The sequence below is a fragment of the Myotis brandtii genome, unplaced genomic scaffold (genome assembly GCF_000412655.1).
Source record: "Myotis brandtii unplaced genomic scaffold, ASM41265v1 scaffold182, whole genome shotgun sequence".
In the NCBI taxonomy this organism is placed as follows: Eukaryota; Metazoa; Chordata; class Mammalia; order Chiroptera; family Vespertilionidae; genus Myotis; species Myotis brandtii.
In genome coordinates this window covers 1,187,042-1,202,030 of record NW_005356751.1, presented here as the reverse complement: position 1 = coordinate 1,202,030, position 14,989 = coordinate 1,187,042, and the positions used below count along the sequence as shown (strand labels likewise).

At 46.6% G+C, this 14,989-nt stretch overlaps 1 protein-coding gene across 1 annotated transcript in view; it reads right to left on the bottom strand.

The window, feature by feature from the left end:
- GNB5 (guanine nucleotide binding protein (G protein), beta 5) overlaps window positions 1-12,785 on the bottom strand; it is a 46,970-nt gene extending 34,185 nt beyond the window's left edge. Inside the window, exons 1-2 of the mRNA XM_014537788.1 lie at window positions 12,679-12,785; window positions 6,879-7,017 (exon numbers count right to left, since the gene is read on the bottom strand). Of these exons, the coding sequence (XP_014393274.1) occupies window positions 6,879-7,004 (126 nt within the window). The 5' untranslated portion in view covers window positions 7,005-7,017; window positions 12,679-12,785. The remainder of the gene's footprint in view (window positions 1-6,878; window positions 7,018-12,678) is intronic.
- Window positions 12,786-14,989: the final 2,204 nt, after the last annotated feature.

Here is a 14,989-nt window from a genome sequence, read left to right as displayed (position 1 = left end):
TGCTGCGCCCCCGCGCAGAGCCCCGGGCAAGGCCTCGGGTAGCGAGGCTGCGCACTCCAACCGGGGGAAGCAGGAGTATGGTGCCCATTTTCCCGGTGGGAAAACCGAGACTCGGGGAAGACACGCGACTGGGTGGAGGGTGGAGGATGCGCAGGGAGTGAGGGCCACGCTGGGATTCCAAGACCAGACTGCCCGGCTCCTGGGAGTCTGGTGAACTCCCGGCGACACAGCCTTCCTCCCCGCCCGCCTCCCTCGGCTTCCCTGCACGGATCTCCCCGCCCGGGACGGGAGGGCTCTTCCTGCAGAGAGGGGAGAGGAGAGGGCGCCACAGATGCCCCGCCTGATCCCGGGTAGCTCTGCTGCTCCCCCCCACAGCGAACCGGAAACGTCCCTCGTTTGTTGACTTCAATATACGCAAATAAAACGAGTTCTGGCTTCTGAGAAGCTCGGGGTCTTAGGCCCGCTGCTGGTTGTGCTATTGCTTTCTTCGCTGGGGAATTAGTCCCGGGGGAGGGAGGGGCCATGGCACAGGGGCCCAGACCGGGCCTTCTGAGCCCCTGCCCGGGGATCTCACCCGTCACTTCGTCACTTCGGAGGCAGCTTCCTCCACTTTGCAGTGCGGGGTCGCCACAATGCTCCCAAGGTCGCAGATTTATGACACTCAAGCATCCCCCTTCCAGCCCCCGACAGTGCCAGGCACCGTCCCAAGTGCTCCACGTTAATAACTCACCACAGTTACCCTGAATGGGTACTATTCCATTTTACAGATGAGGAAACTGAGGCACAGAAAGATTAAATGATTTGTGGGTTCACTCTCCCTGAAAGGTAAAGGCAAGATTTGGGCCCAGGCAGCCTGGCTCCATTCAGTTACAGCTTCAGGACGTCAGTGTGGAGGACCCCGCCCAGGCTCCTTCCTCTTCCCCTCTCCATGCCCTTGCCTGTGTGTGTTATGTACAGACTGGAAGGCAGATCACAGATTCTAAAGGGAAACATCGCCTCTTTGTAGCCCCTTCCTTCCTGAGGAATCCAGCCTGGACTTGCTAGCCTGAGCCCTCTCTAAGAAAAGTTGGGAGTAATCTATATTAATATCCTATCTAATCCTAGACAAACATGGTAATTGACCATACCTTCGCTATGCCTCCCATTGGCTAATCAGCACAATATGCAAATTAACCGCCAACAAAGATGGTGGTTAATTTGCATACGTAGGTGCGAAGCGGTGGAGCAAAGACTGAAGGCGGCTCCGGCCGGAGTGAAGGCCTGGGTCCCGGGTGCCAGAGGAAAACTGGTGCCAGCAGCCAGGGGAAGGGAAGGCCTTTTGCACGAATCTTTTCGTGCAACAGGCCTCTAGTTCTATAATAATAAAAGTGTAATATGCTAATTAAACCAGACAGCCAAACAACCTTCCAGATGAAGCCACAGCGGCAGGGCCAAGGCAGAGGCGGCCGCCATGGCAGGCAGGGGCTAAGGCAGAGGCGGTTTAGGGGCAATCAGGCAGGCAGGTGAGCGGTTAGGGGTGATCAGGCAGGCAGGCAAGCAGTTAGGAGCCAGCGGTCCCAGATTGCAAGAGGGGTGTCCGACTGCTGATTTAGGTCCCTGTGGGATCAGGCCTAAACTGGCAGTCAGACATCCCCTGAGGGATCCTGGATTGTGAGAGTGTGCAGGCCGAGCTGAGGGATGCCCGCCCCTCCAGTACACGAATTCGTGCACCAGGCCTCTAGTCTATAATAAATATATTAGGTGCTCAGTTAATGTTAGTTTGTTAAATGGATGTGTGGCAGAATATATAAATATATAAAGTGTAATTAAGTAAAATATCAAGTGTATACAATGTTTAAATGTTTTAGATACATTCACCTATTTATAGATCTGTTTCAAGAGTTTGCAGAGCAACTGTTAAGAGCATGGGTTCTATCTAGATCAGACAACCCAGGGGCCAATCCTGGCTGTGTGGCCATGGGCAATTTACTTAATTTTTCTGTGTTTCAGGCTCATCTGTGAGTGGGGATGACACCCTCCTCATGGGGTCCTCATGAGTTTGACATGCTTGAGCATTCTGAGCAATGTGTGGCACACAGTACTTGCTTGCTATTATTATTATTTTTTAAATGAACATTTTTTTATTGTCTGAAGTTTTAAATATGTCTCCTTTTTCCCCAATTGACTCCCTCCCCCATCCCTTCCCAGCCCGGGCAACCCCCACCACCCCCAGTGTCTGTGGCCATTGGTTATGCTAATATACATGCATATAAGTCCTTTGGTTGCTCTCTAACTTCCTCTCCCCTACCATTTGTCTCTAGATCGATCTATTCTTGTTCATCAAATTATGTTGATCATTATATCCCACATACGAGAGAGATCATGTGATATTTATCTTTCTCCGACTGGCTTATTTCGCTTAGCATAATGCTCTCTAGTTCCATCCATGCTGTTGCAAATGGTAAAAGTTCCTTCTTTTTAATAGCGGCATAGTATTCCATTGTGTAGATTGCTGCAGCGAGAGTGTAGTCTGCCTGCTGGTAACTGGTACTAACTGCCTGCTGGGTGGAGGGGAGAAACTTGAACAGTTACAGTGTAACTTGGGACAAATGGGTGAGCAGGCAATAAACAGGACTGACATTCTTCCCACCCAGACATCAATTCATTTGGGTGAGAGCCATAATAAAAACGGACCATCTATAGTGATCTCTGGGTTGGCCTTAAGCACCCTTTGAAGGATTCTTAAAAAACAGCCTCACTTCATATGAATTAAAAGCTAAATTTATTCAGAGAAAAGAAAGATTTTGCCATGAGAAGGATGTGTTTCATCACATGAATGGTGACAGATAATTTGGGTCAAGTTCAAAATGTACTTTTCAAAAGTAAATATGCAAAGAAAAGCTGAATTGTGAACCATCTGAGTTTTAGACGTTTTATGTTTCATTCTGAATCTGCAGTCAGGTTCAGTGGCTCAAGAATGCTGTTGGAAGAGACATGTCTGGGGCAGACAAAGGACTCATTCTGGGCACAGTTGACTGCTGTCTTTCTTTGTTCAGGGAGAGTTGTTTTCTCAGGGCATTGGGCACCAGCAGGAAGAGAAGTTGTGCATGCATGGCATTTGGGTATGTGCTACTCAGAAGCTCTCCCAGGCTGTGCTGCAGTCTTTAGAGCAGTGGAGAAACGGGGAGCTTTTGCTGAGTCATTGATAACTGTTCTCGGGACTGTTCACTAAACATATACAAGCCAACTCAGATCTCTGCTATGGTTTAGAATCAATTGGAGAGTGAAAACCTGTTATACTGTGGATAAGACTTATCTTTTTTTTAATCTATTGTCTAAAGTTTTACATATGTCTTTTTTTTCCCCAATTGACCCCCCTCCCCAGTCATTCCCACCCTGGGCAAACCCCCACCGCCCCAGTGACTGTGTCCATTGGTTATGCTGATATGCATGCATACAAGTCCTTTGGTTGACCTCCAACCGCCCCCCCCATCCCCTACCATTTGTCTCTAGATCGATCTATTCTTGTTCATCAAATTATGTTGATCATTACATCCCACATATGAGTGAGAACATGTGATATTTATCTTTCTCCAACTGGCTTATTTCGCTTGCTTGCTATTATTGTTAAGGCTGCCTGTACACTGGAACAATTCATGTGAAGTAATTTAAATGAGGAGACACTAGGTCCTGGACACTTCTCACAAGGGTCACCTCAGAAGGTCTGGGAAAGCAGCATCCTCTCCTCCCCTCCTCCCCCTCTCCGGCTGACACCTCCTGGCCCTGGTGGGATGTGTGCGTTTGCCCATCTGTGAAGACCTGGGATGAGTTGTGCTTCACGCTGGTGTGCGACCTCCTCTGGAGGCTCTCTGTGTAAGAGAAATCCCAACCCTCTTCCAGTCTGGAAAGCCTACCAGCCTTTTACTAGTAATAGCTGGAAGAGTGCTTTCCTGTACTTTGGCTTTAGCTGCTTCTTTACAAAGTGGAGCAGCTGGAGATGTGCTACATTTCAGCAGTGGTGGAGACACAGGGTCGCCCCTGTTCATGAAAAGGGCCCACTGGGGGCTGTCCACATACTCCCAAACACTCGGGTAAAAGGTAGCTGTCAGTCGCCACTGTGGAGAACAGTATGGAGTTTCCTCAAAAAACTAAAAATGGAACTGCCATTTGACCAAGTGATCCCACTTCTAGGAATATATACTAAGAAACCTGAAACACCAGTCAGAAAGAATATATGCACCCTGGAAACAGCCTAAGTGCCCATCAGCAGATGAGTGGATCAGAAAACTTTGGTACATTTACACAGTGGAATACTACACTGCTATAAAAAAGAAGGAACCTTTACCATTTGCAACAGCATGGATGTAACTGGAGAGCATTATGCTAAGCGAGATAAGCCAGTCAGAGAAAGATAAATATCACATGATCTCACTCATTTATGGAATATAATGAACAACATAAACTGATAAACAAAAACAGAGACAGAGAATCATCAATCAGAATGTCAAACCTCAGAGGGAAGGTAGGGGAGGGTGGGGGTAAGGGAACTTGTATGCATGCATATAAGCCTAACCAATGGACACAGACAACGGGGGTGAGGGCATGAGTGGGGGGGTAATGAGGGGATAAGGACACATATGTAATACCTTAATCAATAAAGAAATTAAAAGGAAAAAAAAAGGTAGCTGTCACCATCTGGATGTCTCCTCAGCCAAAGGAGGCTGCCTGACTGTCTGGGAACCCCAAGTGCTTGTGATGGTGAGAGCTGGTACAGCCCCTGCAGACTATCTCCAGGCAGGGCCTCTGAGCTGGGAAGAACCTATGAGGCCACAGATTACTTGACTGCTGGGATTTTGGGCTCCTTCTGTCCACAGAGAAAGTTGTTTTAAAAACAGAAGAGCTAGCCCTAGCTGGTTTGGCTCAGTGGATAGAATGGCAGTCTGTGGACTGGAGAGTCCCAGGTTCGATTCCAGTCAAGGGCACATTCCTGGGTTGTGGGCCGACCCCCAATAGGGGGAATGCAGGAGGTAGCGGTCAATTCTCTCTCATTGTTGATGTTTCTATCTCTCTTTCCCTCTCCCTTCCCCTCTGAAATCAATAAAAATATATATTTTTTAAAATTAAAAAAATAAATAACAGAAGAGCTAGATTAATAAATAGCACTGTTCCAGGGTGGGAGCGCGGCCACCAGAAAGCAGGCTTATTTTCAGAATTGAATGTCCTCAGTTTGACAATTTGCAGAGCAAAGTTTAGAACATAATGTGCTGCAGGTAGGAGCCCATTGCCCTGGGCCTGAACTCTGTGACATCAGGATTACTAAACTGCACCCAGCCTGTGTGCCCCCCTGTATGCCTCCTTGTGTGCCATTTACTTTATTGGAATAATTTTTTAAAGCACTGTCAGGGGTTACAATACAAGCAGGAGGTTGAATACTGCCTTTTCCTCTTTAGTTAGATAAAATGTAAAAGTCACCCTTCTCTTTTTGATAAAAGGTTTCTTAAATTCTCTCTATATAAAAGCCTAATATGCTAAGTGTCAACCGATTGGTCGACCACTCAACCAGTTGCTATGACACACACTGACCACCAGGGGGCAGATACTCCAACTGGTAGGTTAGCTTGCTGCTGGGGTCCGGCCGATTGGGACTGGACAAGATGGGCTGGACACACCCTGAAGCCAACCTCCCTTGATCCCTCCCCAGCCTTTAAAATATTTCTTCTAATTTCCTTTCAATGTACACAAATTTGTGCACTGGGCCTCTAGTGTGTTAATAATTGAGGATTTGGGGAAAGAGTGCTTTACCACTTTTGACCAGGTTGGGGCTCGGCTGGGCTCAGCCAGGCTATAGAGCAGAGATTTGCAAATCCTCTGAGATAGGTCTAATTCCTAGGGCTTCAGTCATGCTCTGGACTTTTTTTTTTTTTTTTCTCTGCAAGATCTGAATACAGATCTTCCATAATTAAAGATCTGAATACAAGACCTGTGCATAGCCACCTCTGGTGAGGATTGATTTTGTGTACTTTGGGGAAAATGCCAGGATTTATGTTTAGTCTCTAGCCCTCGCTGAAGGCTTGGGTTTTAGTTCCAAGGAGCACTTTTCCTTCAGCTTAACTGTGCTCATTACTGCGACCCTGTGTGGTTCAGTCTCAGAAGAGCTGTTCCCAGGGGCAGAGGGCACAGGGCCTTTGGAAAGGTGCTCCCAAGCTATTGATTTGCTAGTGTCCCTTTTAGCTTGGCTGCTTGCCAAGAAGACTAATAGGAGGCAACAGAAAAAAGCCTTAGCTCTAAAAAAAGCGTACCAGCTAAAACACTGAAACATTCATTGGCCACTTCCTGTGCTGGGTACTGTTTAAAACACTTTATCAGATGAACTCGTTTAATATTCACAAAGCCCTATGGCAGTGGTTCTCAACCTTCTGGCCCTTTAAATACAGGTCATGTTGTGACCCAACCATAAAATTATTTTCGTTGCTACTTCATAACTGTAATGTTGCTACTGTTATGAATCGTAATGTAAATATCTGATATGCAGGATGGTCTTAGGCGACACCTGTGAAAGGGTCGTTTGACCGCTAAAAGGGTCGCGACCCACAGGTTGAGAACTGCTGCCCTATGGGATAGCTGCTATTGTTCCTATTTTACAGGTGGGAAAATAGACCTTCTCAGAGAGGTGAGTTTGTTGATTCACAACCACCAAGGAACAGAACTAGGGTTGAACCCGGGGAGGCAGAGACCAGTCCACACCCTCCCCCATGCTGCACTGCCTTACCCAGCCTGGCGGTGCGGAAAATGTTTGTGTGTGTACACTGATTCTGTGGCAACTCATCTGTCACAGGACCCGCACATTAGACATTGTTTTAAGATAGGTAACTAGTTAAAAAAATTTAAGTTACACTTACAATTTCTGCACATGTTGAGCAGTAGCTGAGCTGTTGAGATTTCTTGAAAACTGGTCTCAGAGCCCTTTGTTTGAAACATTTGTCACAGGAGCCAAATACATTAACTAGAAAGGTCTGATCACACATCTTTAACGTGAAGCTGAAAGAGAGAGAGAAGGGATGTGTGTGAGAAAAGCCAACAGAAAACGCTGTTTTAAAGCTCAGACCTCTACACTGGGATAAAGTATCTGCAGTTAATCTGTAACCTTTGATTTATTACAACGTGCGGGGTCAACACCAACTCGCTCATCTGATCAGTAAGCATCCGACAATAGGTCTTCTGAACTTAGGTTTAACTGGTTGTTTTGGCAGGTTGCAGACATGGGCACAATTAATTTTTGCAGCACAATATTAATTCTGTGGGGCTCAACATGGAAAGCATTGTTGTAATGAATAGTATAATCTGAATTTAAAAAAAACAAAACAACTCCTCCCTTCAGGGTGAACTTTTGGAGTAAAGAGTCTGAAAATGGCAGAGCCTAATTCCAAACAGTGCATGAGTCGGTGTAAATGCGCGCTGGCTCCCTGCCAGGAACGCAGCATCCCACTTCCTTACTAAACATGTGACAGCGCAGACCCAGGGTCCCGGCCTGTCCACCCAGAAGTCCGCTGGCCCACGCCACTGAAGGGAGGGCAACGTTGAACCAAAACCATCCAGTGGCTAAGGTGCCGGCTCTGGCTGAGTGGACCCTGGCCCCGCTACTTGGGCAAGTTGCTTAATCTCTCTGAATCTTTGCTAATCTATAAAATGAGGATCTTAAATCCACCTCCTAGGGTTGTCAGGGGAATTTAAGCGTGAAGCACTCAGCATACAGTGAGTTGTTATGCTGCCCTGGGAGTTGCTGTAATAGCAGCAGCAGGAAGGAGGGAGAGAGGCTGGAGATGTGGATAGAGCAGAGAGGAGCCCATTGCCCAAGTTCAGGTTGACACATGAAGGCCTGAGCTACACCAATGCTGTGGGACAGATGTGGACCACAATTAGGAAGAAGGAGCTGGACTTGGCAACATGTGGAGACAAGGAGAGGGAGATGTCTACGATGACTCCTAGGTTTCTGTTCGGGAGTCTGAGGGGTTGTGGTGCCATTGTCAGCGATGGAAGACAGGAGGTTAAGGTGGGAGGGGGCAGCCCTTGTCGCCATGCCAATTGAATAGGTGTTCCTAAGACTGGGCCACATCAAGGTTCCAAGAAATGACTCCCTGACTATACAGATATTTTGAGGCACTTGTCTGACCACAGAGCCGAATTTGTGAGGGATGTATTTGAGGGGCAGGTGACAGTGGGGATACCTCAGAGAGGAATGTCTGTAATGCAGAGGTCACCACAGGGCTGCATAGAGAACGGGGAGTTCATGAGTTGGGGTGAACTCCTACAGCAAAGGGGCAGCTGGGACAGTTCTTGGGATCTCTAAGTGACAGAGGAGTGGAGGACAGCCCTAAAGGATGAGAGGTCAGAAGGGAACCAGCTCCTGCCAGCCACAGCGTGCTCAGCCCCGGCCTCTCATAGCCTCCCTGGGAGGGCAGCAGGACATCTGTACTACAGCTGAGGAAATGCCGAGAGTTAAACAAGTTCAAGGTCAGCAGTGCAGCCTGAATCTGTACATAGTGGGACTCCACAACCCTTACCTTCAAGCTAGCACCATGAAGCTGCTCTGCTTCGTCACAACGAGTGAGTGAAAGAACTTGAAAGGTTCTGCCCACTAGAGCCTGGCTTGTGTTGGGGCCCTCGTAATGCTGCCCCCTACTGGCCAAGCTGCCCAGGGGGCAGTCACAAGGTCATGCTGAGGACTCCAAGTAATAGCATTAGGAAGGTGAGCCGTGGATTTTCAGCAAGGGAGCAATGTCAAGTGGATTATTCCAGCATCAGTGCTTCCAGAAGTAGGTCAGCAACAGAATGCACAGCAGGAAAACCAACTAAGTTAAGAGACTGTTATCAATTCTGGGGAAGAGGAAATGAGCTCTGGACAGAAGCAACTGCAGGAATGAAAGGCGAGAGGAACCAGAACCAAGAGGAGAAGGAATAGAAGGAGGCTAGGAGTTATAGTAGATCAAGAAAAACAAAAGTAGAAAAAAATGTCAATATTCCAAATCTGGATAGAGAGAATGTTTTCCTTCCCAAACTGAATTATTTTTTTAATTATAAGAGCTGCCTGTGTTCATTATAAATAACTAGAGGCCCACTGCACAAAATTTGTGCAGTTAGGGTCCCTAGGCCTGGCTGGCAGTCAGGGCTGATCTGTGGGGTGATCGGCAAGGTGATCTAAGTTAAGAGACTGTTATCAATTCTGGGGAAGAGGAAATGAGCTCTGGACAGAAGCAACTGCAGGAATGAAAGGCGAGAGGAACCAGAACCAAGAGGAGAAGGAATAGAAGGAGGCTAGGAGTTATGGAAGATCAAGAAAAACAGAAGTAGAAAAATATGTCAATATTCCAAATCTGGATAGAGACAATGTTTTCCTTCCCAAACTAAATTATTTTTTTAATTATAAGAGCTGCCTGTGTTCATTATAAATAACTAGAGGCCCAGTGCACAAAATGTGTGCACAGTTAGGGTCCCTAGGCCTGACTGGCAATCAGAGCTGATCTGTAGGATGACCGGCAGGGTGATCGGGGGGACCCCCGCTGACACCGGCCTTGGCTGGCCTGGCACCACCTGCTCGCTGACCCCCTCTGCAGGAGGCGACTGGTGGGGTGATTGGGGGATGGTGCTGCCTGCTTGCCAGCCAGCCCCGCCCCCCAATCGCCCCACTGCCACCACTGGTTGCTTCCCTTGGTGGGGCAACCAGCTGGGCAATTGGGGGGCCCCCGTTGTCACCTGCCTTGGCTGGCCTGGCACCACCTGCTCGCTGATACCCCCCCACCCCCACCCCCACCGCCAGTCGCCTCCCTCTGCAGGAGGTGACTGGCGGGGCGATTGGGGGATGGTGCTGCCCGCTTGCTAGTCAGCTCCGCCCCCCAATTGCCCCACTGCCACCACTGGTTGCCTCCCTTGGTGGGGCAACCAGCTGGGCAATTGAGGGGCTCCCGTTGTCACCTGCCTTGGCTGGCCTGGAGCCTGCGAGCTGGGGGTAGCACCTGCATTGAGCGTCTACCCCCTGGTGGTCAGTGCGCATCATAGTGACCGGTTGTTCCACCGGTCATTCCGCCGTTCAGTCAATTTGCATATTAGGCTTTTATTATATAGGATTGGAAACAAAAGAACATGAAGAAGGAAAGTTAACCACTTACATGCTCTAATACTAACTAATAATTGACCTCTGTTAGCATTTTATATTTTTTCTAGTATCTTCATAAACGTGGAAGATACTAGAAAAAACATAAACATATATGTGTATACCTTTAAAACATTAGAATTATATGCCATATACAATTATCAACTTTTTGTTTAATAGTGTTTTTGTCTTCACATGTCATTACATATTCTTGGAAAACACCTTATTTTAATGGAGACCACAAGTTTTGGTCATATCAACCTTAAATCATATAATTAGCATTTTATATCTGGTTAAACTAGGGGAAGCTACAAACCAAATTTGAAAAATTATAGTATTTTAAAACCATAAATGTTATACATGGTTATTGTAGAAAGTTTGGAAAATATTAAAAAAGGTGTAAGAAAGTAAAGAACCACCCCATAGTCCCATTGTCCGAGAGCTCCCTTTTTACATTTGGTGTATGTAAGAACAGATTTTTGGACAATTTGTTCATGTATACTGTTTACAGTTTTATATCCTGATGTATTTTTCATTCAGTATTTATATCATGAGTTAGATTTAATTTTAGTATATTCTACTGTACTATTGTCATAATCATTTTTACGACGAGGGAACTTTTCACAGCTAGAGTAAATGCTTCAATGAGCATTTTGACAAGAAAAAGATAAAAATGCCCCGTTTTAACAAGTTTTGATGGGGAGTTGCTCTGCAGAAAAAGTTCATAGAACTTCTCAAACCTTCCCCCAACCCTATGCCAACCACAAAATTTCTTTAAAATGTTTCACCTAAATGTATGGTTTAAAAATTGCCCCCCCCCCCACACATTTTAAAAAAGAATTAATGCCAAAGATAGAAAGTCAAAAGTGAAGGTCCTCATTGCCTGCCCCGCACTCATTCCCATAGTTTAGATGGGTGCACATTCCTCCAGACTTTTCTGATGCCTTAGATAGAGCCTTGTTAGCTATGCTAAGGGCTGTTCGCTACTTGTTTTCTTCACCTAACTTATTCTGTTAGTACTTTAGACCAGTGGTTCCCAAACTTATTTGGCCTACCGCCCCCTTTCCAGAAAAAATATTACTCAGCCCCTGGCGCTACTTGTTTTCTTCACCTAACTTATTCTGTTAGTACTTTAGACCTATCTGTATTTTTGGTAATAGCTTTAGTATTATTCTCTACTATGGAGTATCATAATTTATTAAACCAATCTATTGTTGGATATATAGAGTATCTCCAGTTTTTACTTTCAAAATAATGCTTCATTGACCAAATTTAAAACTGGGCAAAGGAACCCTCATCCTTTGCTGGTGGGAACGTAAAATGGTGCAGCCGCTGTGGAAAATGGTTTGGTAGCCACTAAAAGTTAAACAGGGCTGTTACCATATGAACCGGCAAATCCACTCCTGGGTAGATGCCCAAGGGAACTGAAAATATATGTTCACATAAAACTTGTCTGTAACAGCATTTAAGTCAAAAAGTGGAAACAACTCAAATGTCTATCAACAGATGAATGGATAAACAAAATGTGGTATATCCAAAAGTAGAATGTTATTTGGCAATAAAAACGAATAAAGTTCTGAAATGTGCTACAACATGGATGAACCCTGAAAACATTATGTTAAGTGAAGTAAGACAGACACAAAAGGCCACAAATTATGTTTCCATTTATATGAAATGTCTGAGACATGCAAATCCACAGAGACAGAAAGTAGATTAGAGGTTGCCGGGCAGGTGAGGTGGGGGTCAGGAATGACTGCTTAGTGCGTATGGGCTTTCTTTTTGGGGTGAAGGGAATGCTCCGAAATTAGACGGTGAGTTCTTTGTTCTGTGCATTATATCTCAGTAAAAATTATTTCTTAAATGGGCAAAGATATGAACAAACACTTCACAAACGCAGATATTCATATGGTCAATAAACATATAAAAAGCGCAACATCATTAGTCATCAAAGAAAAGTGAGAATCACACTGTGCTATCATTACTGAGCCATTAGTGTTCCTGAAATGAAAAATACTAACAATCGGAAGTGGGCAACGGACCTCCTTTCTTGCTGTGGAAAGTATAAATTGGTACCAAAAAAAAAAAAAAGGAAAAAGAAAATAGAAGAATGCCATAGCAGTTTTATTCATAATAGCTCCAAACTGGAAAAATGCAAGTGTTCATCATTAGTAGACTAAATAATTTATGACATATGCAATAAAAGAGAATAAACTATGGAACACGTGACCATCTGGATGTATCTCAGACTTACTGTGACTAATGTTTAGTGTCAAAAACCTCTTTCAATTCCATAAGTTGCACTCTGAGGCTTATGTTGACATGTAGAGTATTAACCTGGATCCATTTTTAAAACTGATTAAATGATTTTAAAGATGACTAACTTTTTCCCTGATGCCGATACTAAATATATTTTAAAAACAAAACAGTATTTCAAAAGAAATGCACATGAATTGTAGAAAAATGAGAACATACAGATTAACAAACACCGCCAGCCCTTGCCTGTGCTCTCGCTGCACAGAAAGACCACGGTGAGCACCTGGCTGTGTACATACCTGAACACTCTTCTGAGCTCTTACGGAAGTCCGAGTATTCTAACTTAATATCAATACATATACACCTTCCACAGAGTTAGCGCTAGGAATTGATCAGCAGAAAGGCGAGAAGTTAGAACCGCCAGCTCCGAGGTGCAAAGGGGCTGTAACACATCTAATCCCCTTATCTGGGCATTACACTCAGCTGCTCCATCCGCCCCCTGCCAGCCCTGGGTGCACTGCTGGGCACTCACTGCATTTGCATCAGGTACTCCTCCTTGAACCTTTTCCCACCCCTGCTGCCAGGTGTCCCTGGAACCCCCTGCTGACCAATTTCTTGAGCTTAGTTCTCCGTCTGCCCTCTGAGGAGGCAGAGTTCACAGGTTTGATCCACAACCTGCTCCACCGGGCAACCTTGACATTCACTTGTGACTGGATGTCATCAGGACCTCCTGCCTCCTCAGTCCTCATCCCACCAGCACCTCATTAATTTTGGCCACCGCTCCCACCTTCAGCCTGAAGAACTGATCAAGCTTATGGGATGAGGACCCCCATCCCCCCCTTTCCCATGCATGCACGCCTCAGCCTCTGCAGGTCCCCAAACAAGATCTACTCCTTCCCAAGGCTGACCACCACCACCACCCACCCCCGATCCTGCCACCTTCAGCAGACTTGGCTCCTGCAGTCCCTCCCACCTCCCCAGCGTCAAGATGCACAAAGGGATGAGGGAGAGTGGACCTGCTCTCCAGGGTCCACAGGCCAGGCCAGCAGAGGATTGGGCAGCGTTACGGGCTTCCAGCCGAGGGTAAGTGCTGTAGAAACAGCCACAAACCTGAGTTATGGGAGCAGGAAAAGGAAGGGGGATGGGCTCCGCATGGCATAGGGAAGGTCTGTAAGGGGCACGGAGAAGGCAGGTGCGGATCAGAAACCCAGCAGTCTGGGAGCCCCTGGAGGTGCGGCCCGAGGCAGGACTTGGGCATATTACAGAGTTCACAGGTTTGATCCACAACCTGCTCCACCGGGCAACCTTGACATTCACTTGTGACTGGATGTCATCAGGACCTCCTGCCTCCTCAGTCCTCATCCCACCAGCACCTCATTAATTTTGGCCACCGCTCCCACCTTCAGCCTGAAGAACTGATCAAGCTTATGGGATGAGGACCCCCATCCCCCCCTTTCCCATGCATGCACGCCTCAGCCTCTGCAGGTCCCCAAACAAGATCTACTCCTTCCCAAGGCTGACCACCACCACCACCCACCCCCGATCCTGCCACCTTCAGCAGACTTGGCTCCTGCAGTCCCTCCCACCTCCCCAGCGTCAAGATGCACAAAGGGATGAGGGAGAGTGGACCTGCTCTCCAGGGTCCACAGGCCAGGCCAGCAGAGGATTGGGCAGCGTTACGGGCTTCCAGCCGAGGGTAAGTGCTGTAGAAACAGCCACAAACCTGAGTTATGGGAGCAGGAAAAGGAAGGGGGATGGGCTCCGCATGGCATAGGGAAGGTCTGTAAGGGGCACGGAGAAGGCAGGTGCAGGTGCGGATCAGAAACCCAGCAGTCTGGGAGCCCCCGGAGGTGCGGCCCGAGGCAGGACTTAGGGCATATTACCTTCCTCTCTAGGAATTCTTACATACGTTTTATGAGATAGTATGAGATGATGTTGGGGAGCACACGAGACTTGGTTGGAAAGTTGTAAGGAGGACATTCTGAGAAAAGGGACATGTGTGGAAGGCCGCCTGCCCTGTTTATCAGAATTCCGACTTAGGGGAGTGTGGAAGGTGGCACCCCTAATTATTCCTTGACCTTTCTAAACAAGTCTGTGCATGTGCAGACCCCCGGTGTTTACTGGAATCCTTATGCTTAATCCCTGGATGCCCTTGCCTAGAGGACAATGTAAACACATGTGTCCTCCCTAGATTACTCACCTTACTGATTGTATCTAAAGATAAAAATTCCAAGAAAAGCCTAACGAGGCAGCCTGGCTCCTTCAGCGGCCCATCCCTTGGCCCTCTTTCCCCAGTGAAACTGTGTCAGAGTAACCTGTTCATCCTTCGTTCAGGGGCTGCTGGTCAGCCCTGGCAAGATAAGACCCTTAAAGAAAGGCACTAAAACTTGTGTACTTAAGAAGAATATAATCTCTTAGCAATTAAAAGAACCTGACCCAATACATATGGGAATTTATTTCATTGATTAAAATATTACAAAGTTCTACTTTTCATTTCTTCATATACAATGTATCCCAATGAACTACATTTAATTACTTATCATAAGAAACAACATTATTCCATGTTAGTAGGGTGATGCTTCAGAATCATGTATGATTTCCACTTTTAAG